Below are 26,370 nucleotides of genomic sequence, written 5' to 3'. Positions count from 1 at the left end.
GGGAAGGTGCTGTTTCAGGCTCTTGCTGGTATTAAAGAGAGGGGGAAAAAAATAGTCGCTTGTATTGGAGAGGGGAAAACAGGTCATGTGATGCCAGCCCTCCTACCCTGTGTCACAGTGTGGAGGAGCACCGATTGGTCTTACCCAACCACGCATGGAATGTCGCTTGCCACTTGGGCTATTTCTGCTATCTGTCGCTATCAGTGCAGCAGTGCTAACACTTTGGCAGATGGGACACTTTTTCTTGGAGTTTATGTCTTCAGTTCTTAACGGCTGGCAGTGCCTGGGCTCGTTGCCTTCCCTCTCCTCTGCCTTCTCCCGAGACCATGGCCCATCGGTTGCGGTTTCATTTTGGCTCAGGACGAAGCAATACAGCTCCTGAATCGGAGATTCTAGACCATGAGAGGGAGGATAATGACGACTTTTTCATGGCATTCCACACTTTGCCAAGAAGGAACGGGCCTCACCCTTTCTCCAGGCGCAGAATTGATTGTGAAGATGGCAGCGGCCGTTTGCGAGAAGGTGGCTCCTTGAAAAGAAGCACATCCATGTTTATTCCACAGCTTCTCAACAGCATTGATGCGCGTCCCATGAGGAGCTCATCCATGCAGATCTCCCTTCAGCGCAACGCTATAAATGGACATGCTGATGAATGTGGGTCTCCTCCAGAGGAGTCATGTAACTTTTCTGATTTAGGGGAGCGGTGTACATCTCTTGATGGAAGCCATTCCTCTCCAAGTAGTTCACAGGTAACTCCGGAGAATTCTCCACCTAGGGAACTTGAGAACATGGGACATGAGGTCAATGGAAGACCTTCTAACCACACAATAGTTTGTACAATACCTTCTAACAACTGGAATAACAAGGGTGCGGCCAGTGGTCAAGATGAGGACACAAACAAACCTGCGCTGGATTTAAACATTAGTGGGGTAAGGATTCAGCATCGGGCTTCAAGTGTGGATATGCCTCATGTTACGCTGATGCCGTTTGGTCCAGAGACCCAAAATAATGCTTCTTCCTCAGAACCTAGACGCTGGTCTCTGCAACACCTGCCAGATGGGTCAGTCAGTTCTGGGAAAAAATTATTTATTTTTCAGTTGCAGCAGTCTCAGTCAAATAGTGCAGGAGCAGATTATAATTTTGGTTTTACCGGAACAAAAGGCGACAGACTGGTCAGGTACCCACGGATACGGCTGGAAAGGAGCACCTCGTATCCAGTTCAGCCGCAGGCAGAGCGAATTACCCCCACGGAAGACGATGGCATGAATTCGGCACGGTGTGGAAATGACCAGCATGGCCCCGAAATGTCCAGAAGCAATTCAGTTGAGCGGGTTTCCCCAGGGCAAGGATGCACATTTAAAATTTGTCCAGATCAAAACTCACGGCAGCAGCATTTCAGAATTCTTGTAACCCATGGGACGAATGAGAAAAATCAACTTTGTGGGCAAGAAAATTCTAACACATCTGCTCCAGTGGCAGCCAACGCATCAGTAAGTAGAAACGCCAATATCTTGGCAACTTAAATGTTCGCTTTGCTGATTGTGGCACTAAATAAGTAAACAAATCCAGGGTGCATTATGTAATTCTGCAACACAACTCTGTGCTGGTAGAAAGAGCTGTACGCCTCCAGAATAGTCCTAGAGCATCTTTCTTCGCTAACCTATGACTACATCCAGAGGAGTGTTTTTATATTTGCTACTGACTCAAATGTTACTTAATTTAATGTTGCATCATCGAAATACAATTGGATTTTTTTGGGGGGTAACAAATCTGTAAACTGCTGCATCACTGCTTATAAATAGTGCCCCTTTGTAAGCTTGCAGATAAATTAGGATTTCAAAAATTCAGTGATCTTTGCAGCCTTGAAATGTGGTTAGTATATGATGTGCACACTACACACACACACACACACACACACGCGTTAGACAGAACTGAACTATCAAGGGACCAAGAGTACAGTTTAAAATTAACAGCTTTACAATTCTTTTAGTTGTTTACATCGGTGCACCGTTGATTGTTTAAATAGCAACATTTTTAATTAAGCTATTCCCTGTGCATTGGGCTCCTTGATACCTAGTTATAAATTCCTGGCAACTTGAAAAAGCTGCATGAAACCTCAAAATGTTTTGATTTGTTCACTTCAGTTCAGTTTTACAGCCTTTAGATGTAACAGTGAACAAGCGCTTTGGGGTAATATTCAGCTTTGAAATATAATAGGTATCGGATTTGTAGCATGGTGTAAATAGAAGCTTTGCCAGGTTTCTACATTATGCTACTGGCATTTTGGCCCTTTTTTGGTTCCAGGTGAAAACATTGTATTTTTCCAAGCATTTAAAATGGTACTTTCGAAATTCACTGTTTTGGTTCTGCTTTCTTAGGGTTACTTCATGCTGTGTTCATTGCGACTGTCAATTCTTTTTATCTTGTCTGTTGTATGGTTCTGTTATTTTCTAATACACATTTTAATGCAGTCTTTTATGTAGTTTTTACATTGACTGAGGCTTTTGTTAATGTGTTCTGAATTATTTTAACGCCCCCAGAGACCCTTACGTTATTGGGTGGCACAAAAACTCAAATCAATCAAGAAAGATTAAGGCCGGAGTCTTACTGGGTAGTTTTAATGTTGCTCCCGTTTACCGCTGAGTTTCTGAGCTAGGTGATGTGGGCTCTGGCATAATAAATATTGTGTGAAAGCATGCCAGGTTTGGGGCCTTCTTGTTGCCATAGCTTGCGTGTAACGCATTCAGCGCCTGCTGATAGGAGAAGGAAGTAATAAGTGTTGCTTTAATAGCAGGAATTACCCTAAAAGTTTTATTCTACCCTAATTTTAATTCTTGGGGCATGTGTATTTTGAAAAGATGCGGGAATGCAGGACACTCTAGTAGTAAAAGCCAAATTTGAGCCTGTAGAAAAGTTAGTAACTTTTATTTTCTTTATGTCATGCAAGTTGGGCCTGCTATTTTTCCTCATCTGCTTTGAGAAAAGTGAAGAAGCCCAAATGTAGCTATTTGGTTTCTCCTGCCCTTGCCACATCCCTCAGAAATCAAACTAAGATTATCTGAGCTTATTTTGCTCTCTAAACTTCTGGGGTTGTCTTTCTTAAAAAAAACTTGAGGGTTCTGCGCTGATGCCTCTATTTTTTTTTTTTTTAATAGTTTTGTCAGTTGTTTCAAAAGGAGATGTAAAGTATGTATTTGAGGGAAGCTGAAGGGCAAGGACCTTGGGGAAATAAGTGACTAAATTGTGCTGCAGATCATGAACACTTGACAAAGAGAGGCTGGAAAAATGTCCTTTATTTCACTTGAGTGAAATATTATATTTATTATATTATATTATATTATATTATATTATATTATATTATATTATATTATATTATATTATATTAAATCTACCTAGGTGTTTGCTAGAAGTCGAAAACAACTTGATGGCACATAGTCAGTCAATCAATGAGCAAATAGTAGCAGGTAAAGATTTTCTACCACTTTGTGAAGATCTATTTGAAAGAATTTTAGAAATGCTTAACTTCATTGTGTACATTTTCTGCAGAGTTTTTTTGCTAAATGTACATAATTCCTTGTTCTGAAGGGTCACAGAGGGTTTTGAATTAAATAGATGGGTACACCCTTTAAAGGGCTCATGATAGAAGAACAGAGAAATTAGGTTAGGAAAGTAGGAGCTGACGGTTTTTTAAAATATGCATTTTATACTATATGATTAAAATGCACCCCAAAATGTAAACTTGTATTGTTAGCAAGATGAGGACTTCACCATATTTATGTATGGTATTTGTATCTATGTATATATTTATTAATTACAGATATACCTAGGATTTTTTTTAAGTCCATGTCTATCTCATCTTAGATTCTAAGAGGCTTTCTCTAATAACTCTTCAGAACCTAAAAGCAAAATGTGTAATGAGAAAGTTAATAGTGGCTGCTATTAAGCCATTGAATCTAATGAATTATATAAAATAATTCAACAAAGACAGATAGTTTCCATCTGTAGCGCATTGCATGTCAACCTGATCTTGTGGAGAGCTGATGGCTACTCAAAAGGATCTTCTATATCTTATGATACTGTTTTGAAAAGTATGTGGATTCTAAAGTACAGAAATGGCAACCATTTCCATTTAAATAGAACCCAGTTACAGTGGTCAAGTTCTTTGGGACAAAAAAATTCAGGGGTATGCTGTACTTTTCATTGCAAAAAATGTTCTGAAGTATCACTACAAGAAAGTCCTTCCAGGACAAAGCTGAAGAATGTGGAACTCACAGAGTAATGTTGAACACAAATCCCACATTAATTCCAGATTAATTAATTAATTAATTAGAGCCAGTTTGGTCTAGTGGTTAAGGTACCAGGCCAGAAAGGAGGAGACGGTGAGTTCTAGTCCTACCTTAGGCATGAAAGTCGGCTGGGTGACTTTGGGCCAGTCCCTCTCTCTCAGCCCAACCCACCTCTCAGGGTTGTTGTCATGTAGAAAAAAGGAAGAGGAAGGAATATTATGTATGTTCACTGCCTTGAGTTATTTATAAAAAAATAATAAAGGCGGGATAAAAATCTAACAAATAAATAAATAAAATTCCAGTCAAAATGGCCAACAGCTACAGAAGAGGGGAATTGTAGACCATTTCAGGGGAGAGCCACCCATTTCTACGTTTTCTAAGACACTGTGACCTACATAGTAATAAGCAATAAGTATAGTTTTCAGCAATTTACGGGGGGGGGGGGTTGTTTGTTTGTTTGTTTTGCCCAAGAATAAAAAGAAAATCTGCAATGTAAAACGATTTCAATGAACTAATCTTCATTGTTCCACAGTGGTATTTAGCTTCTGAGCAAAATAGCAAGGAAACAGATAAAAATACCTATACACAATATTCTTTCTGTAAGCAAGAAGAATATTATAAACAAGCACCAGATCAAAAAAAAATAAATGCAAGAAATCTATTAGGTTTGCCATTAGATGTGATTGTGTTCAAGCCAATATAAAATGATGGGGTAAAAAAAAAATGAAATTTTTCCAACAGATATCAGGGGAAGCCCATTTGGTTGAACTTTTCAAATGCCAATAAATGTCCATTTTGCTTTGAACTATTTTATTTCCCCAAAGATGTCCTCAAATTTGGCTTGGGCTTATAGAATGCCGTAAGAACCACGGCATATAAGATTTTTCTGGATCTAAATTTTCTGTTAGTTCTTCCTCCATGTATCATCTTGTGTATTGAGAATCATTTACGCAAGCAAAACCAGCCTTGTCGTAGAAATAAATGTAGTTCTCAGTCCAGACTGTGCAAGTGAAGTGAGGGGTTCAGCGTCCATTTGAACCCATGTGATTGGATGTAGGACTGCTCCTCAGGTTCTTCTCTTCTGTCTAATGGTGTAGGTTCTGTATATAATGGTTATAATTGGTTTGTATTTGGCCATCTCTGTTCTCAGTTCGGTTGAAGAGTCTATGTATATAGAACTATGCAAGACCGTATAATTCTATTTAGTGTAATTTAGTCAGTTTCAGGTGGAAGTTTCCAACTTTAACACCCGTTTGCTTGCAAACAAGAATCTTTTTCACCTTTTGTTGTTCACTGTCAGGCACTGTTATTCACCTGAAAAGCTTGTAGAATTGTGCAAATTATAATCAGATTGCACAACGTTGCCTCTTAAATTATAAAGGCCGGTCAGATGCTAGGTGTTTTTTGTATGAGATTTCCCATTGAAGTGGCCATGTTACGGTACAATACAAGAATTACACTAATGTTGTTTTGGTCTATATTTTGTAATGCTTGTTTGTTTTATTCTTTTCACATTCTGAATAACGTTGAGTGCCTTGGCAGATATTGAGTGTGGACAGAACTGATTTATGCTTTTCATTGTACGTTAACACTGACATTTGAGTGGAGGTTGAATAGTGGCTACAATATTCTTTTAAGTAGGTATTTCCTAGATATTCCTCTAAATTGCCTGAGGCTTTTTCACTTAGTCTAATGTCCAAGAAAAAATCTGTGCTTACAAATGAAAACTGATGAAGATGCTTAATTGTAAATATATGCAGCTGGGTTCCTACTTTGCATTAACCATAAAGTTGGTTTGGCTTTGCTTTCAGAACCCATTTATTGTGGTCAGTAAGCCATCATTTATGACATATTGCGCTGTGCAAATGCAGCCACTTAAGGTTCATTCAATAAACCATAATTGAGCCAGCAATGGCTCGATGCAATATGTGAACTCAATTTTATATTATGTTATATATTATGAGAGGAAGGGAGGACAGCTTGGTAACCCAAGCAGATCTGGTGCTAAACTAGAACAAACCGTGTTGAACACTTAAGCCAACAGAAAACTTCATTTTCCTTTTTCCACGAACAACTTTTTGAAAGTTTGGAATTCAGAAAACTCTTGTTTGTCCCATCTGTATTTAATTCAAACCATGGCTTCGAATGTGGCTTGTTTACCAATGGCAATAAATTAAGGAAGTTAATTTTCATTCACACCACAGTGGGAGGAAAGACACAAGTATTAAAGTATAAAGATTGTTCTCATAATACCTAATCTTGTAATTAACCGTTACATCTGAACCAGTTTAGTGTGTACTTTTTCTAAGATTTACTGTGGTGTGGCAAAATATACACCAGCTTTATTATACTAAAGAACTGGCAGGAATAAGAACTTATTATTATGAAATCATAATACTTTTTTTAAAAAAACTATTAATTTCATTTTAATAATTTTTTATCTTTTTATGAATTATTTTATCTATTTGCTGATTTATTTAATTGTTGCATGCTGCCCAGAGTCACTTTGTGTGAGATGGGCTGCTATAGAAATGTGAAAAATAAATTTTAAAAAATCATTTACACGATTTGAAGAAAGACTTTTAATGGAAGGTTAGAATGGTTGTGTTTAGGATATCCATTACTGTATACAATCATCTAGCATGATTGCTGTATTAGAATCATAAGAGGTTTGAAATAGAGCTAGTCAAATATTTGAAGGATGGGGAACTCCAGTTTTTTTTTTCTTTTTTGCAATGTACAGTATGATCTAGATTATTCTGATGCCTGCCACGACTTAATTCTGCATGGATGCATTTTGTCTATTCTATAAATGTGTTTTCCAAAACTAAGTGGTAGGTTTTCACTTTAGTGATCTTCTTTCACAATCAGCATTAACCTTGCCAAAGTAATATCTACATTTATAATAAAATAAGAATCAGCCTTACAATGATACAAACGGTCCATCTATTCAACGTCATTTCTTCTCTGCTGGATATGTGATCTTTTGCTGTTATGTAGGCTTGCCCACAAAATTCCATTTGCAAAAAGAACATTGGGAAATAATTTTTAAATGAACTGTGTAATTGAAATTGTCCTTGCAATAAAACACAATTATTTACACTACAATCTCTTTGGGGGCAAGGACCTTTTTTGTTAATTCAACAGTAAAAAAGATAGGAACTGTATTGATACTTTGAATAACTTTTAGCACTGCCCAGTTGTCCTATTAGAATTGCTCAATCTTGAATTAATGCTTGTAAAGTGAAGCTGTTTTCCTTTTTTATATAGCATTTGTTCTCACTGCACACTACTACACCATATCTAATGATGGTTATGGGAATACCTAATGACAAGGACATTCTTCCATTACTCACTCATGGTCTCCTTTCTACCCATTTCCCGAAGTAGAAGCTTCCAGTAAGTTTCTCCAGTACAGTATCTACAAACTAGTAATATTGCACCAGTACAAGGAGGCTTACCTACAGACCTCTCCTATTTCAAGCAGCTATTAGGAACGCATAGCTACATATGACCTCCATCTTGTTTGGAATAGTCTGTCTGGCTTGTCATCCCCTTTCAACCAAAACGGCAGAGGAGAATAAATTTTACAAAAGCTGTTTGGACAAAATGTGTTTTATCCTGTCCAATTTGGCTAGTTTGAGTGCATTTGATTGATATAAGACCCAGGATTTGGTCTGCAGGCAGCAGCTGCTTCAAACCTTATTTATCTAGAGTGAAAACATGCATGCAGGCGTCTGTAGTCCTAGTGCCACAGAGTGTTTGTGACCTTTCAGATATCTGAAGGAGCCAGGATGCAGTTCATTACTCGTTATCAGAAAACGAGAAATAAAACATAACCTGTGGCCCACCATGTAAATATAAGATCTTTTTGTAAACACAAGGCGTGTTGCAGACTTCCTCAGCTGATAATATCACAAGTCTCACCCACATTTTTATCTGGCTATATTAGCGGTGGGGGGAAATGCCATATTTTTGCACACTGGGATATGCAGATGTTCGGGGCTGTGTCTCCGAGCCCTCGCAATCTATAAAAGTGCATAGGCAACTTATCGTGGCATGAACAGTGCTTGCCCAGAACTGGGAAAGTGACCTGACCTGCTAACATTTGGCTTCTTAAGGAAGTGCTGAGGGTGATTTGGATGTTTTCAATTAGATTTAGATGTTTTTTTCATCCCGCCTTTCTTATTTTTATAAATAACTCAAGGCAGCAGACGTACCTAATACTCTTTCCTCCTCCTCTTTTTCCCACAGCAACAACCCTGTGAGGTGAGTTGGGCTGAGAGAGATGGACTGGCTCAATGTTACCCAGCTGGCTTTCATGCCCAAGGCGGGATGAGAACTCACCATCTCCTGCTTTCTAGCCTGGTGCCTTCACCACTAGTGCAGTGTTTCTCAGCCTTGGCAACTTTAAGATGTGTGGACTTCAACTCCCAGAATTCCCCAGCCAGCTGTTGGCTGGGGAATTCTGGGAATTGAAGTCCACACATCTTAAAGTTGCCAAGGCTGAGAAACACTGCACTTGACCAAACTAGCTCTGTGATGTGGAGACTCACAGAGCACAGGAATGTGATTGTGTTATGTCCGTACAGTGGCCTGCATCTGTCTCCTATTGCGTCAGATTATGTCCCACTGTTACGCTAAACAACGCTTGAGCCCACGCAGAGACTTTCTGGATAGGGCAACATATCGACAAGACTTGTGTCGCAACGATAGAGGAAGGTCTGGGGTGTCAGGCTGCCTGAAGTTGCAGCTCTGTTGGAATCATTTTCGGCTACCGGCTTAGCTTAGCAGGCAGCCTGTCTTGATTTGCCTTTAGACAACAGCAGCCCTTGATTGCAGAACAAGATTTCACTTCACCACAGGCACATCACATATTCCAAGTAGTTTCCCTTCAAACTAATTTAAATTTTTTTCTCGCTTTCTCTTTGTTGGGGGGATAGTATGCTGCAGAGCCTTTTTGAAAGAGAAGTAATTTTTACCCAACCCTTCTCCTTTTGTAAAAATGGGAGAAAGACTGGGAAATTTAGAAATAAGCTATACATTCCTTACAAAAGAGGATGGTGAAGTACAAGGACTCTCAATTTACTTCTCAGTGGTAAGAAAGGGAACCGGGCACATTACTTTTCGACAAAGAAAGCTGTCAATCTGGCTTGAGGCAGCTAATCTTTCAAAGCAGTCATTAAGTCTGGGTGCAAGGTATACAAATTCTATTGGCAGGGCTTCCTTCAGAAATTAAGATGCATTTTTGCATTTTTGAAAATGCATTTTTGAAAATGCATTTTCTTCCCAACAACGGAGCAATTTATGAATCTTCACTATGAACGGAATACAGTACTTGGCATATTCGTGGGGGCAGTCTTCAGAAAGAACAGTTTTCACAAAGATATGCTCTTGAAAATTCACCACCTGGGATCCATGATACTGGAAAGAGCTTAGCACTCTCTGGTTACCACGTAAATATTCCTGCCAAAGAGCTCAAAGCAAAATAGAAATGTCATAGAGATTTGGGGTTCTTTAAATTCCTAACTGCCCCGGGGACAAAAGGAGCCAATATGCCTATTCTATATATCACTTTTTAGTTCAGATGGATGGTTTGTTCTTTGCTTGATTTCAGTCCTGTAGTCGTGACACAGAGCCAGATATAAAATGCAGTAAGTCACTAAGTTACTTTAACCCAGTGTTTCTCAACCTTGGGAACTTTAAGATGTGTGGACTTCATCTCCCAGAATTCCCCAGACAGCATGGCTGGCTAGGGAATTCTGGGAGATAAAGTCCACACATCTTAAAGTTCCCAAGGTTGAGAAACACTGTTTTAACCTGACATCCTCAATCAGGCTGTGCTGGGATTGCTATTCCTAATGGCAACTGGGAATTATGACAATTGTGGTCTATCAGGAGGTCAGGTTGGGGAAGGCTACTGCAAAATAACGTAAGTTATGAAAATATTCTCCTGTCTTATTGGCCTTAAGGCATTACTTATTTTACAGAGAAGATTTGTTTTGTATTGCTTTATTCTGTGGATAGTATAATCCTGTTAGAAAAATGAAGCACTTTGAAACAATAGCAAGCAAAGGGAATATTATGACCTGCTCTTTTTTGCTTACAACATCCTCAGAAATCTTATTTCATTATCTGTGTCGGTAGAGTACAGAAAACTCATAATCAGCTGGAATTGTGGTGGAGAAAATAACCTAGGTTTGGCCACAAGAATTCAGAAAAAGGACAAAGCAAGCAAACCTAAATTATAAATGGGCTCCAGGGCGGTCAAACACTACTGTATCTAAATTGGATGGGAACTAGTTCAGATACTGTTCTAACACTGACTACTGAATGTTCCTGGATCATACCCAGGCCCTATTGCAGCAGTCTAGTAGTCTCTCTAGACAGAATTCCTCTTGTTGTCTGGTCCCTATTTCTGTATAGCTTTTTATTCACAAGGATTTTTTTTTTTAATCCAAATACTTTTCCTTTGGACTTGAACCTTCATCTGGTCTGCTTGCTCTGAGAGACAGAAGGAGTTGAGCTTGACTGTGTGAGAGACATAAACCAAGAATGGTGGCACAGATCTTTTGGCTTAAGTTCAAGAAAACTGATTCATCCTTCACTGAAATTTCTGTGCCTGGAAGCTTGATGTTGTCCTGATTTAAAGATCCATTCTTGAGAATGGCTCCTATAAGCCATTTTCCCAGGACTACTTGAAAAAAATATGCCATATTTTCTAAGTAGACATTGTTAGATGCTTCAACATAGGTTGGATACATACATACACACACACACACACACACACACATACACACATGTACACATACATACACACACATATACACACACCCTTATATTTAAATCTAGATATGTGTGTAAATAACTCATGTTCAAGTGTCTGGAAGGGTTCATTAATGACCATGCTGAGTTTTTTAGTCTAACAAGATTGCAAAAGCCTGGGTGGTTTCTTTATCATTAATGTGGAGTGCTTGTTTTCCATTTGTTTCCCAGCCTTTTGTTACACATGAATACAGTAAGGGAAATATTTAGAAGAATGTGTCTTTGCAGGGCTAGGGGAAGGAAATTCAAAGAAGAGTGGGTTGTGCCAAGCAGCAAGTTTTTCATTGGGACTGCCAAGAAGCTGTTATTCTCTTGGCTTTTGGGATCTTGCATGAATTTTCTGGTGTGTCTTCTGCTTGAATAGCAAGTTGCAATAGTTTCTGGCTAGGTGACACTGTCAGGATGTCTGCCTCTGAGGGCAGCCAAAGCAGATGTTGGAACAGGAGGAGGGACAAAGAAGCCAATGTCTTTAATTTGTGCTGCCAACTTAATTTTCCATGGGACTGGAATAGCAGTAGTTGTTTCTCTTGCACTATTATTTTAAACCTTCATTTTTCCTATGCTGTGAATTGTACAAACTATGAATGGCCTTAATTTAAGATTATACCACAATCAAATGGTGTACATTGCTGATTTCATATGATCAGGAAATGTCAACAAACATTTTTCCTCCCTGTTGCATTAATCCATTGCATGTTTGTAGTTGTGTTGAAGTTCCTGTTTCACTGGACCCACTCAGGAAGTTCAAGCCTATTCTGCCATGCAATAGTGAATGATGTTTACCACGTAAGTGATACTATGTGTGTAAGAACAGGATGCGACTTCTAGCCTTAATTAAATTGAAATGAATAATTTATATTTAGCTATACAAATTAGTTCTAATTATTTCCAAACTCAGTATGAGAGTAACTCTAGAGCAGAGGTCCCCAACTCTTCAGCTCATTGACCCTTTCATGAAGTTTCAGACAGTTCATCAACCCCTAAATATTTATTATATGAAAATAATGTAATAAATACTACTTTAATAGTAGTACAAATAATAATAATAATTAGCTCCATCCCTGTTAATGTTCTGGAAGTCCCTCAAGACCTGGTTATGTCACCAGGTTTGGGGGTCCCAGGGAACCAGTAACATCTTAAGATGGCTCCACTATTGATATATTCACTCTCTCCATGCCTGTGGTTTGTATATTTTACTTTTTAATATATTTTAATTTTTAATAATGATTATTTTATATTTTTATAATTATTGCATTTATATAATTGTTGCTTTTATGTGATTGTTGTACACTGCCCAGTGAGATGGGCAGCTATACAGATTTAATAAATAAATAAAAACAACAATAATAACATCAACCCCTTGGATAGTCCCATCAACCTTTGGGGTTAAGTATTGAACACTTTGGAGAACCTGCTTTAGAGCAAACTTCCCCAACTTGGTTCCATGCCACAAATTGTACCATAACACATCTGGAGGGATGTGTTGTACCATGTTGAGGGAAATGGCTCTGGACCATTGCATCTCCTCATTTCTACCACTGGATTCACACACTAAACCATACTAAACATGTGCACAAATTACCTTGAAACTTATATTTAACAGACCATTTGGGGAAAGGGTGTTGTTAAACATGAAGTATGTCATTTACATTAATTTAAACAAATTAAATAGATAGAGATGATGTAAAATTATGAGAATTGCCTGGGTTATTTTAAATACAGCAAACATTGCCCATTATTTTGGATGATGTCTGGATGCTAAATTGAGGTCCATTAGTTGTTGGGCTCACACAGCACGTTGCTAAGCCAGTTTCTAAAGAAAACTTTTTATGACTTAGCCTGAGATGTTGGAGGCTGTGTACCTGATGTCCTCCAGATGTAATTAGTTGCAATTCTATGAATTCTTGGCTAGTGAGATCATTGGCAGTGAATTCTGAGAATTGCAGTCCAACATATCTGGAAGCTGCCAGGCTGGCAAAAGATAGTTTTGCCAAGTGTGCCCTGTTCAAAAAGTAAGAAATCTAGAATTCCTCCTTTCCTTGGTTGTAGTAATGGGGGAAGGGGGGTTAGACCATAAATCACCAAAGTAAGTATTGTTGGGTTTTACCCCTTTCTGCAGCTTCTTCCTGAATTTCTATCCCTGGAAGAGGAAATAAAGCAAAATTCTGCACAAATTAAAACTGAATTCTGTAATTGCAAAAAAACAAAACAAAAAACCATTAAGATTATACTTGCGTAGAACTGTGTAGGTTGAGGGATTTATTGCCTTTGTATTAGTCATGGGGAAAGGTCAAAAAAGGTCAGTGCTGGACATTCATAACACTACCTCCTGAAACCGAAATCCTGTTTAGACTGCCTGTAGTTCCTGAGATTAGTATCAAGGACTAATAGTTTGTTCTGGGGGGGAAAAAGACTTCCCAGAAGCCAAGATTTCATACTGACTGTGATTTGATTGGTTTTCAGAACAGCCTTGTTTGATTGAAATGGAGAAAACGTTAAAAGGAGGGCAGAAGGGCATTTTCTGTGGAATGCAGCTAGTATCAAGACAGCCATTCTATGAGGTCTGATACGCGTGCAATATATCAACATATGCCCCATGCATATTGCATCTGGCAGTCAGCAAAATGTTGGAAAATAAATTTTTCCATCAGCTCTGCAGAGAGATCAAGCTACATTTGACTTCTCTCCCTGGACAGCTTCCATTTTATTTGTTTGCAATAAAATGATTGCTGCTCAAATTTGCCTATTTTTCTCTTCGCTCTTTTTTTCTGTTGTGCTTTGTCTTTTAGATTGTAAACCTGTTTCAAGTTGTTGAGGGACAGCTTAAATAAGATAAATAAAGCCATCTTGGGGTTTCCTTCTTTCTTACTCGCTCATAGACATACATGTCTGTATATGACTTTACAAATGTTTGTTGCCACTAAAAGAAATTTCACTACTAACACTTATTCTAGACATTCTTATTTACTGCTGTAAGTGTTGTCAAAAGTGGAAATTCATGTGTAGGATGCTTCTGAAATAACTGAGAATGCAGGGAGCCTTTAGTAATTGATTTTATGTTTATACTGAACAATAAACTCTTAGATAGGATTGTACAAGAAATATTGCATTCGCCTATTGGTGCTTTTTTAAAAGAGATTTGAGGTCGGCGAGATTTATCCCCAATAATTATGTGTAAAGTTTCAGCTTTTGTTATATAAAATGAAATGAATGGCTTTCTCCTGTTAAAACATACATTTTATATTATTAGTTCATGCAGCGGCAGAGTCCCAGTGAAAACTTTATGCAGTAATGTCTCCAAGAGGGTAAAATGTGATCAGGTAGTTCTAGCTCTGAATCTCAGCTCTATAATGAAATTGCTTCGGAAACCTGGGAGATCATAACACCGGCATACCTTGCTGGTTTGATGTAAGACAGTGGTCAATTTCTTCCATTCTGTGGACTTCTGCATCATCATTAAACTTTTTACAGAGCACCGGGTAAGCAGCCTCCATAGTTTTTAAAAGTGTCTAAGTTTCATCCCATCTCACGGGATCTCAGTATTCTCATTAAAAATCTCATGCTATTTGTGGTAAGAACACTAAAACTATGCGTGATTTGAAATTGTTCTGGCACCTACATTAAATGCCACCTCCAATAGTGTTGTAGTACAGATTATACTCAAATAAACAAGTATAAAAATGTTCATGTGCATAGTAATATACATAATTCAGATCTTGTAATAGATGATAAGATTATTGATAATGGGATCTGAAAGCTTCCCCATTAAAACATATTGACTGGGTTCATATATTGGTCTAAGCCAGAGATCCCCTATGTTTTGGGGGCTGGTTGGGCACATTTGTGAACAAGGGGTGGATGCATTCACAAAGAGTTACTATAGTCAATATAAAGCATCAGTTTACCAAAATGCCACTTCTTCTGACTCTCCTGCCGCAGGATATTCTCTACCACATCATCTTAGCTTTATCCTTTTTCTGGGCAGCAGGACACATTTCCAAACTGGACACATTTCCAGATGCCTCCTATCGTTTTTAGTTTCTGAGAAAGCTTGTTGGGTTCATTTGTGGTCCAGAACCAGTATGTATAGTAAAGGGGATGCTGAAGGCTAGTGCTTTGCTTTACTGCATGCCAGCTTTTCACTTTTAGCTACACACACACACACACACACACACCTACTCATCTGCTACACACCAGGGAGCCTGTTGTGTGTCAAGGGATGTGTTCATAGAGACATTGGATCTTATGTGCCATGCAAAAGTAGCATGCTTTTATCTGCTGCCTCCCCCACTCTTGAGGTAGGTTTTACTGATCATGTAAGTTAGAAAGAAGACATGGTCACCTTTTAGGAGAATCTGGAACTTCTTCAGAGCAAGTTGTACTATGCATAATTCAGGAGGTTTATATTGCCTTGGATCTAAAAATCTGACATGACTGACTGCTGATGGTCTCCTTTCTCTCCTTTGACAGGGAAATCAGGCCTCTTTAAGGTATCCAGAATGGTGCTGAGGTGCTGTAGGTTGTGTCTTGGTAGAAGCATGTTCTCCTCATTATTCATGAAGTAGCCCATGTCCTCAAGGGTCCTTCTTTTCATTCTCTGTCAGTGGATATCTGATAAGCAGATAATCTATATATGAATACACATTTACCCCTAGGATCTGAAGTGGGCCATGACAGTCACCAACCCTTTTGCGAATACTCTGGAAGCTAACAACAAGCTGAATGAACAGACCTTGAATTATTAGTAAGAACACAGATAGTCTTGCCTCCTGGTGCCATGCCATGCCTCTGGCTGAGAACTGGGCACTATTTAGACTAGAGTTCACCATGAAGGCAGTGCCCTTAGCTTGCTTGTTCATCTCTTGTGCTTTGGAGGAGCGGAATTAGCTATTTAGCCCAAAGGATGGAAACTGGCAAACAATGAAGTGGTGAGGGAGACCATTGTAGTTTGGATTGTAATCTCATGTACTCTTGGCTGCAGGATTTCCATTTTCCCTATTCTGGTTGTTGGGGCGGCGTCTTCCACCACCTTAATATGATCCCCAGGCCAGTGCTGCTGGGGTGGCTTAACAGATCTAGGGCAGCCTGAAGCCAGCTACAGAGGTTGGCAGCCAAGGAAGAGCCACCCCTCATCCCAGGACCCCAGATTCTGTCTTAATGGCCTTGTGGCATGAGACAGGATTTCTAGCCACCCTCAATAAATACCTCTATTGCCTATATCTATGATAGGAGAAAGTTTAATTAAGATAAATCAAAATGTTAAAGAGACTGAGAAAATTGGGGGGGATCACCTGTAGTCTTAAACAAGCTGGATGGTAATGAAAATATGGTATTTCAAAAAAAAATAGGCCATAAACTTGGAGTCCAGAGATCTATAGCAGTGTTTCTCAACCTTGGCAACTTTAAGATATGTGGACTTCAACTTCCAGAATTCCCCAGCCAGCCAGGAATTCTGGGAATTGAAGTCCACACATCTTGAAGTTGCCAAGGTTGAGAAACACTGATCTGTAATGTGTTACAGTCTTAAAATAAACTGGTCACTCAGTGAGATTAGACTTTATTAACACTAAGAGCTTCTGAGTCAAAGGCTGAATAACGGTCGACTCCCCACTCTTCACAATATTAGAAAAAGTATAAACTCAAGCCATTAACATCATGCCAGCTTCCCCTCCCCTTTTCTTAGCATCAAGCACAATTGTTCCTTTTACTATCATTATATTGCTTAAAAGTGCAAGCTACATCTGTGAGTAGTTATTTGCAAAGAGCTGGCTGAACTCTCTCTGAATCCTTCCTTCCTTCCTTCCTTCCTTCCTTCCTTCCTTCCTTCCTTCCTTCCTTCCTTCCTTCCTTCCTTCCTTCCTTCCTTCCTTTCTGGAAAAATCAGCTTAAGGTATTTTTTTTCAATAATTTTTCTGATAGGATTTTTATTTTAAGAAAGGGGAGGAAGGGTTGATTCCCCCCCCCTTTCCTGATAAAAACAGATTTTGTTTTAGATGATTTAATTTATTATTAATTTATATAAACAAATTATGTAGATGCTGTCTCTTCATCGTGCCAGGAATTTCACAGGCATCAGCATAATTGTTTCTCCAGATAGATGGAAAAGTTTGTGTTTGTGCCACCATAACAATTGCAAACGTAAGTAGAGCATGGCTGGCAAGCAAAGTGTAGTCTCCAGAAGAACCGTTTTACAAAGAACACATCAATGGTTTTACTGGCTCGAACAATTGTCAACATATTAATTATTAAGTGTAATATAGAGGACCTGCCTGGTTAAGCTCAGATCTCCCATCAGTCCTGGGGACAGTGATCAGTTCGCAAATATTTTTGGTGAGCATATTTCTTTTGCATGCCTGGAATTTGTCTCAATAGTTGCCATCAGTTTAAACAGTTTGAAGAGGGGACTGGACAGTTGAACTGAGGATCGAACTATCAGTGGTTGCTCATTATGATGGCCATTTACTACCTTCTATATCCCTGGCAACGTGCCTTAAATATCAGCTGTTAGACCTCAAATAATAGTCTAATCGAAATAGGTTCTCAATAAGTTCTGGTTAGATGTTCGGCTTTTTGATGCTGAAGACCACACATGGCCTTTGAATTGCATGCCAGTGGTTGAGCAGAACAGAAAAGTAGGTAAGACAGGGCAAGAAAGAAATCTGTTCTTAATTAAATCTAATTAAAATAAAAGTGTATTAATTAAAGTGTGTTTGAGTATGTTTAATATTTTCCCCTTCGGTCCCACTCATAATTACAAACCAGTGGCAACTTTTTGTTGTGCTTGAACTTTGTGATGTAATGTAGAGTTTGTTCCTAAAGAAGCATACCTAAATGTAGGCTTTGTTGAATGCCATAGCATTTACAGTTGAATAAACATGCATAATAGGTTGTGCTGCTGATAAAAATCCCGTTTCTTTGAATCACCATCTGATTTCTTCAGATATTTCTGAAATCTTGTGTTCCTTCTGTCTAGAACTGAATTGCTCCTATAAAAATAGCAAAACACTGTGTGTTACTGTGCAACAGTAATATGCTTAATTTATACTAATACGGCCTAATCCTTACAAATGCATTGGTTAATTCCTTAAAATGACAAGCTGCTCAGGCTGGGTTTTACTCAGGAATATGGTCTGATTTTAAAGAAATCTTAGTTAATAAACTGCATATATCTGCAGAGATTAACATATAGTAAAATAATAGCTTTAAATCAACCCCACCATGCCATTGCTATCCACAACACAATGCATATTTATAGCACAGATTTTTAAAAAGTGTATGATAAAATATGAACAATTCTGTAAAGAAATGCTTGCTATCTACACATTTTATAGTGGTATTTGCAGTAGAAATGATAAAAACAGGCTAATTAATCAAACTCAGCCTTAAAAAGGTGACTTTTTCTTTTAAATTGTAAGCTATTAAACAGCCATATGAGTCTCCCTCTCTGCCATTCTCTATTCTTTGAAACCCACAGTGTTATTTGATGCATCATTTGGAAGTGTGGAAAGATATGGAAGGGAACTGTTTCAAAGTATTTGTTCCGTAGAGGAGCAGATACAGAATTTATTCCTATGACGTGAACTGACCTTCCTTATTTCAGTTCCATGCACTTCAGCTATGGGGTGGTATCTCCCATCTTCAACTCAATAGATGAACATTGTTGTTATTTCTGATAAAAATCCTATGCTTCCGGTATCTTGGTATATAAACCTTTCATTCCACAATGGAATTCATATCCACTTGAGTAAGTGAGTCAGTGGTTCTCACCAATTTTGGTCTCAGGACTCTTTACAATCTTCAGAATGATGGAGCTTTGATTTATGTGGGTTGTATCTATCAATATTTAATGGTATTAGAAATTAAAACTGAGAAATTTTAAAATATTTATTTATTTGACTTTGTGGACCCCTGAAAAGGCCTTGGGGACCCCTGGGGTCCCCAAGCCGCACTTTGAGAATTGCTGTTCTAGGTATGCTATTACGCTAGTTCATAGGTTCAGAGAAATATTTAATGGCTTTTCAAAACTAGGTCTGGTCATTTGACAGTATAGCGTTATGTGTCATATTAAAGTGAATTGCAAAGCCCTGAAGGAATTACCAGTGATTCTGTATGCCCTGAACAGTTTACAGTGGCAAAAACTCAAATGTGTGGCAAGGTAGAGAGAATATGAAATAGCAGAAAAACATCCATTTTAACAAATAGGAAAATTGGATATCCCATTCCTTCGGTGGGGAGCAAAAGTATTGTTTTGGGAGCTGGGTAGATTTTTTTTTTTCTTCATGTGGGCTGGTATCATATAATCAAGATTTGGTTTGCAAATCTTGAGTAATAGGAAACTGGAAATTGTAAAACATAAGCTAAATATATATTTCATACTAAAGCAGACTGAGAAAGGAATTGAGAAGACATCGAGAAGGGCAGGAAAAGGAAGAGCCCTCAGACCTGTAGCTTATTTGGGGTCTTTTAACCAAGGAAATTAAAAAAAAAAAACTTTATCACAGATAAGTTGGAGCTAAAACCAGGAGAACTGCTAAAATGAATGAGCTGACATTTCCAAAAGGAGCCCTGAATAGGGTGTATTTCAGTAGTCCAGCCAAGATGTTATGAAGACATGGCCAGCCCTGACATTCCAGAACAAACAGTTATTTATTTAAAAGAAAATTAAATGTAACTGCTTTTTCAACACAGCTGTCTTAGGAGGATAATTCTGACCTGTGGTTCTTTACTTATTCTTTAAAAGCCTGTGAGGGAACTTGCTTTAGCTTTTCCAACAAAAATAAGTTTAAACAGACAAAGTGCTCGCAAGAAAACAGCTGGATCTTTTTTCTTCTCCAAAGAAAAATGAAACCGTATAGTGTTGGAAAAACTGCTTGTGGTTTAAATGGATAAACATTGCAAAAACCGAGCAATAAGCTTATCAGCAGTAATGGAAATAGTCAGTTAAACTTTTTTGAACAATTTAAAGATAATTTGAACTTGTTAGAGTATTAAAAAAACTTAAGGCTTATATATTGGATACAGTCTTCAAATAATAAACGTCAGCAGTTTACTCTGGTTTCTGTGAGTTTAATTTAAAGCAACAGCTAAATTGCTGCATTGGTTATGAGCAAGTAAAAAGAAACTCTAAGTTGGATGGAAATAATTCATTTGCATAAATGTACACTATGCTTACTTGTTTTAAGTAAGCCCTGATTCACGTATTGCTAAATCATAATGGGGTTTGTTTGGCTTGGCTTAGCATATTGTGCAAACCCAGCCATTGTATTTTGCAAACCATGGTTTATGGTTTAATATGTGTCAACCTAAGTAATTGTAGTTTATTCAAGAAACCCTATTTCAGCAAAGCATGGCTTAACATGATGAGCGAATCCAATTATGGATTTCACAGAGTATGACATTTATTTATTTATGCAATTTCTAGAGCTGCCCATCTCAATCCAAGTGATATGCCGTAACTCTGGAACTAGCATAGAATGTTCTGATTCTTAACGCAAGGCAATTGTTCCAGTAGTGGGACATAGACCATCCTTCTCTTCCAGGGCAGTAAAAAATACAATCATAAATAAATAAATATTTAAGAGATTGCTGTCCTTTCATGACTTCCAAAATCAGCTTCTGTGTTCGGAGATAGCTGCTTTATTCTGCCTACAGCTTGGGCTGTCCCATCCAATGGCTTTCCCATTGTGAGAGCTGGAAGTTGGTTCCCCAGGGAATGGGTTGCAGATCAAATTGATCCAGAGGCACACGCCTCTCGATTACAAGTATGGCTGAAAATATACATTGGGCTGCCTCCTACTTAAATGGCGTTCTGAGCACAATTTTGAAAAAAATACTGCCACATCACCATGGTATGCTTATTTTAAAATTTAGCACTTACAGGTTTAAAAAAGTATTTATGTACATTAAAAGGATTGAGAACTGTTAATTGCAACAGACTGCATCCAATTCTGGTGTGTACCATGTGGAAGAACCTTTTCTTCCCATAGCTGTCCCCCCGATACTGTACAAAGAGAAACAGCAATGCTGCCTAATGGTAGGCCGCTGTGTTGAGAGATGGAGAGATTCCCATTCTATTTGCAGAAGGTGCCTCCACTGTATTTTCAAGACTCTCCCCTTCCATTTTCCTCATAGCCTCCCCAATTCAGTAGCTTCTTCTGACCCTCCTTGAAGCATTAGCTGGGGATGGGGTTATTATGTCAGTTGCAAGCACTGAATCTTGATCCAAACTAATGAAAAATTCCTGAAAAGAGCTCCTCTACTGGCACATTTAACACAGAAGAAGATGGCCTGTCTACGTGTTACAAAATGAAGCTTATAAGCCTACCAATATCTTTCTGTCATTTAGATGGACTACATAGTTCATACTGGATTTACAGAAGAAACAGACACACACCAGGCTTTGAAAATGATAGCACTTAACCTGCAGCAGAGTTACTCTCATATCTCTCCATGCATGTTGCAACAGAGCTTTTAAAGTCATTAATCTTATACTCCAGGAGTTTCCAGGGCCTTCCTGAGTTGGAATACATTAGCAAATGTGACACCAAAGAACTCTGACTCAGCAGAATCCGGGAATGGCTAGCTCACTCCAGTAAGTAATTGGTCCTCCTTAGTTGCTCACTTAACTTCTTGACCTTGCTATGGCTATTAATTTCCAGAGAATATCAGTTAAGTGTGAGTCATGTTCATATTAATTGTATTTTATCTTATTGGACTAGATTCTACATCCATTTGAACTCTGCAGTTCACCTATTGTTTCCCTGGCTTGGAGTCTCTCAGAGCATATATCATATTCTCATGCCTGTCTGTCCTTTGAGCATTTCATGCCTGTTTACAATAATCTGTGACTCAGGAGAGTTTGTGCCATTAAGATTGCACAAATCTAGTCCTTGTTTTTTTCTGCAGTAGAGTAACAGAGCCACTTCTCTGGAACTTAATTCACTGGAATTTTCCATTAGGTAGGGTTGGCCAAAATTCATGGCCATACTTGGCATCTTCCAGAGACTGAAGTGCTACGTTGGTGATTTTTACTGAATAATGATGAAAAGATGGAGTTAGAAAAATGAGTGTACCAATGCCGTGAGAGAGTGAGAATTGTAGTTGGCTGAATTAGCCAGTTTTCCTCTGGTGTCATCTTGCTAAGCAGCGTATATAAGATCTCCATCCTGTCCTGGAACAGCTAAAGTGTAAAGATGCGTAAGGTTTTCATAGCTCTGCCTGAAATTTCTAAATTATTTTTTCTACGGAAGTATAGTATATGGTCTTACTTTTTTATGGTCTGATCCAGAGTGTGAATAAGAACCCACATTTGGATGTGCATACAAATATATATCCATCCTGCAGGGCAGATAAAAATGCATCTAACTGTAAATGTTACCTGGTCCATACATGCATTTCTTTCCTAAACCAGTACCGTAAGTGATCATTCTTTCTGAATGCAGAGCTTCATATAAAATTGTAGTTACTTCCTATACCATTTAATGTTTTTCTTCTAATGAATTACCACTCAGGGTAGCTAGCAACAACTAAAATTAGTTATTAGGTATGAAAATGTTCCAAGTTTTTTGTTTTTAAGAACCAAGAAGAAAGAGATAAGCGTAGCAGATAAAACATAGGCTGTTCGTGAAACATTCCCTCTCTGACACTTAACTACACAGAAAAGAGGTTTCTATTTGATAGAACATCATAAGAGAGAAGACTGAGGTTTTCAAGATTTTTTTTTTTTTTTAAGAATACATTGCAGTATAGATGTTGTCACAGAAAAGAACCTTTCTCTTGACTCCATCAGTGCCTGGAGTATAAAAAGGACTTTTCATCAAAGATTAGGGCACAGAGAAAATAGTATGAGGAGAGCTTTTCTTGAGGTTACTTTGGATCTGAATTTTTCAAGGTCCAGAGATCATCACCAACTGTTTTCCTATTTAGCACTTATAAATAAATTGGTGACCTACACCGTTGAAACCAAATAGATATAAATATCCTATAGGTGGCTACTAGCCATTGTTTATCAGAGATTAATAGAATGGTGGATTTAGTCACAGGCCTGGTATTTTTTTGAAGTGGAGCAATCTCCTTACATAATTATAGGCTACTGTATGTTTTACGCTGATTCTTCTAGCATAGTCACTCCACAGTGAGATGGGTGGTGACAAATTTGAAATATAAATATATAAATAAATTTCCCTTATCCAGCCCCAGCCTGTTTTGATCCCCAGTCCCCATCAGCCAAGAGCTCAGAGGCATGAGTAGGTAAAAGTTGTTGTCCAGGATATCTGAAGAGCATCAGGTTGGGAAAGCAAGTTATAGAAGATATTATTTCACAGTTCTCTCCTGTTAATAGGGATATGCAGATCACCAAATCCAGTCTCTGTTTTACTGTTGCCTGCATTTTCTAACTACAGGTATTCCTTGTTTAGCAACTACAACTGTGACAGGCAACTCGGTCATTAAGCAAAGCAGTTGCTAAGTGAAACCACGACTGTGCTTATGATCTTACTTCAGCTTTCCTTTGCTTTACAGAACTGTGAAGGTCGTAAATGTGAAGATTGGTTGTAAAATTACTTTTTCATCACCATTCTGACTGCGAATGGTCGCTAAGCAAGGCAGTCCTGCTAAATGAGGACTACCTGTATTCTCTTCCAGGAAATATTTTCTAAAATAAAGTTTTCTGTTCCAGCCAAGTATTTCCTAAAAAAGGAAAATAAAAATTGTATGTGATGGTATTTGTAACTTATGTAACGAACAGTACCTGTACTTACAAGAAATTATTCCTCTTGCTTGAAATGCCCTTTTGCAAGTCTTTAAGCCAGAAATGACAGAGGCTTATAATCTAGGCATTCCTGCTCTGAGGCTACGTGGACAAAGCATGTGATTGTGCTCTCAGAGAATGTGGTGGCTTTCTTTTGCATCCTGGGCCAAAATTCAATCTACATAGAGCAGAAGTAACAGCCTTTTTCTGAACAATTTAATGGAGTGAAGCTTTCTTGCAGGCTAAAGCATTAAGATGGTGAATGTTTTAATGTCTCTTTCACTGTATTTGATAGACAAGCAGAAGGGATTGCAGGAATTCATATTCTTGATTGTCAAAGTCACTCTGCCATGATAGTTTAAATGAATATATATTGCGCTAGCATTTTCTAAAAACATTTAAAACATTTTCATACACCTTCACCAACACACACATGCATACAGATTTTCTTTTCACATGAAGTGTTCAGGGATCTTTCCTCATTTGGAAATAAGAGGAAGAATCGCTAGATAATTTTTCAAAGCACTGATTTGTATGTGCAAAGGAATGAGAAATGTGTCTAATTGCAAAAAGGAGGGCATTTAAATGAAATCTATAACCATTTGGCATGTGATAGTGAAGCTAAGTGCCTTGCTATTGGATGCGGTTCTAATTCCACTCAAGATCCTTGCTTATGAATTTTAACAACGTAAGAAGCCATCTTAAATCAAGTCAGAATTGTGATATATCTAGCCTAGTACTACTACTCTGACAGGCAGTAATTTAAATTTCAGTCAAGGGCCTTTTCCATCCATACCTGGAGATTATTGAGATTGAACTTGGAACCTACTTGCTGCAAACCATGTTTCACAATATGGAAGTTACAGACAGACTTCTGGAAGTCAGACTTCCCCAGTCTCTGGATGGACCCTGAATGTAGCAAGCCATCAATAGATCTTCAAATTGCCTTTTTCCCCATAGCTAGAGTAGCCAGAAGGAGAATGTTGAATCTGGGAGCTTTTTGCATGCAAATTAAATGTTCTGCCTTGAATCTACTGCCCTTTCTCATACTTATAGACAAAAAACAAGGTAGCATGTCAGACTCTGGGTCTATGTCCACATACTTTAGAAAGGTGTATGTGCATGTGTCTGTTCCTAAAACACACACACGCATGCATGCACACACACGGACTTTGAAAGCAGACTTTTTGAAGAACTGATATGCAAATACAAAGCCAGGAAAAGACAATTAGGCTATTTTTGCATTCCTTATTTAGATGACAACCTGCCATTCTCACTTTTCCTCTTAAGTCTCACAAGATACAGAATTTTTCTCTTATATTTTTAGAAGTATAAATAAGCATGCCTTTGACATAAGCAGGGCTTTGACACAGCCTTCTGTAGCCTGGTGGCTTTCAGATATGTTGGAAAAACTCCTGAATGGCCAGACATCTGGAGGGAAAGCATTTTCCAGCAAGGCTGATCTAATTGTAGTATAGTACAGATCTAATTGTTGGTGCTGGCTGGTTTGTCTGTGCTTATTTTCACTCAGCTGTGACTATTTTGGGGGGCCCTATTCCCTTGGTCACAGAAGCTTCAACCTACCTTAATCCATGTGGGTCCAGTGTCTGGATGCTAGGCATTGCTAAAGAACGCCAGAGCATAACTTTTGATCAGGACGTTCATAATATCTTGGGAGTCCATGTGGTAATGAACTGCCCTTAAAGGACAGAAACGATGCCAAAGAATTACTGTAATAAAAACTTTTCACATACAAGCTCAGGGTTGAATGAGAGCAGACTTGTCCTTGGGGTGTTCTCAGAGATATTCAATCATTCAACAAGCAGGGTGGACTTGCTTCATTTTTCTTAACATGATCTCAGAAAGCTGGCAAGTCTGCTAGACCAAACCAATTCAGGCCAGCTGAAGGTCCTGATTCTTGATTGTTTTCTCTTCCTCCACCTACCCAACCCCTGTCATCACTTCTTGCAATTGTTCTGTTTGTTTGCTTTGGTTTCTAATTCTGATTTTTCCTAAAGATCTGTCTCTGGGCTTAATTTACTAACACAATTGTAACATATTTTCCAAGTGGTAAAAATTTGTTGTTGTAACTCCAGGTTGTAAGTATAATGGTATGTGGGAAAGACCTTGGGAGATGGGGGCAAGAGACACTGCCTAAGGAACGGGCAGATAAGAGACAGCATAGCCTGGTGCTGGATAGTGGGCGGGGCAAGAGGCTCAGGAGGGAGTTCTCCCTAGTTCTCAGGCTGTAAAGGAGATGGCGGGAGATTTGGACTTTCAGACTTGCAAGATTGTGTTAATGTAGCCTTACAGTAAATTAGAATTAGCTCATCTGGTCGTGTTTCCTTTCTGGTCTACCTAACAGGGCTACAGTAAGGCTGTAAAACTAACTTGCAACTTAGGGAATGTGGAGCCCTTTGGGCAGAACCTTGAATACAACAATGACATGCTCAGAGCTGTCACATGTAGGTGCCAAAATCTGGAGGATCACTAGGTGACAGCTTTACAGTT

At 38.5% G+C, this 26,370-nt stretch overlaps 1 protein-coding gene across 9 annotated transcripts in view; it reads left to right on the top strand.

Annotated features, from left to right (window-relative positions):
* NEDD4L (NEDD4 like E3 ubiquitin protein ligase) overlaps positions 1-26,370 on the top strand; it is a 284,304-nt gene that overhangs the window by 147,349 nt on the left and 110,585 nt on the right. For 2 of the 9 annotated variants that reach the window (XM_088152727.1, XM_088152723.1), the window contains exon 1: positions 149-1,490. The exons of 4 other annotated variants lie outside the window; for them this stretch is intronic. In XM_088152727.1, coding sequence (XP_088008853.1) covers positions 327-1,490 — 1,164 coding nt within the window. In that variant the 5' untranslated portion in view covers positions 149-326. Of the gene's footprint in view, positions 1-148; positions 1,491-26,370 lie in introns of those variants that run through there. 3 more of the 9 variants (XM_088152724.1, XM_088152725.1, XM_088152726.1) reach the window with 3 other exon arrangements.

Source organism: Python bivittatus, unplaced genomic scaffold (genome assembly GCF_059951505.1).
Source record: "Python bivittatus isolate LINGU-HERP-01145 unplaced genomic scaffold, Pbiv_v1 ctg000570_np1212, whole genome shotgun sequence".
In the NCBI taxonomy this organism is placed as follows: domain Eukaryota; kingdom Metazoa; phylum Chordata; class Lepidosauria; order Squamata; family Pythonidae; genus Python; species Python bivittatus.
This window is presented reverse-complemented; position numbering and strand designations above follow the sequence as displayed.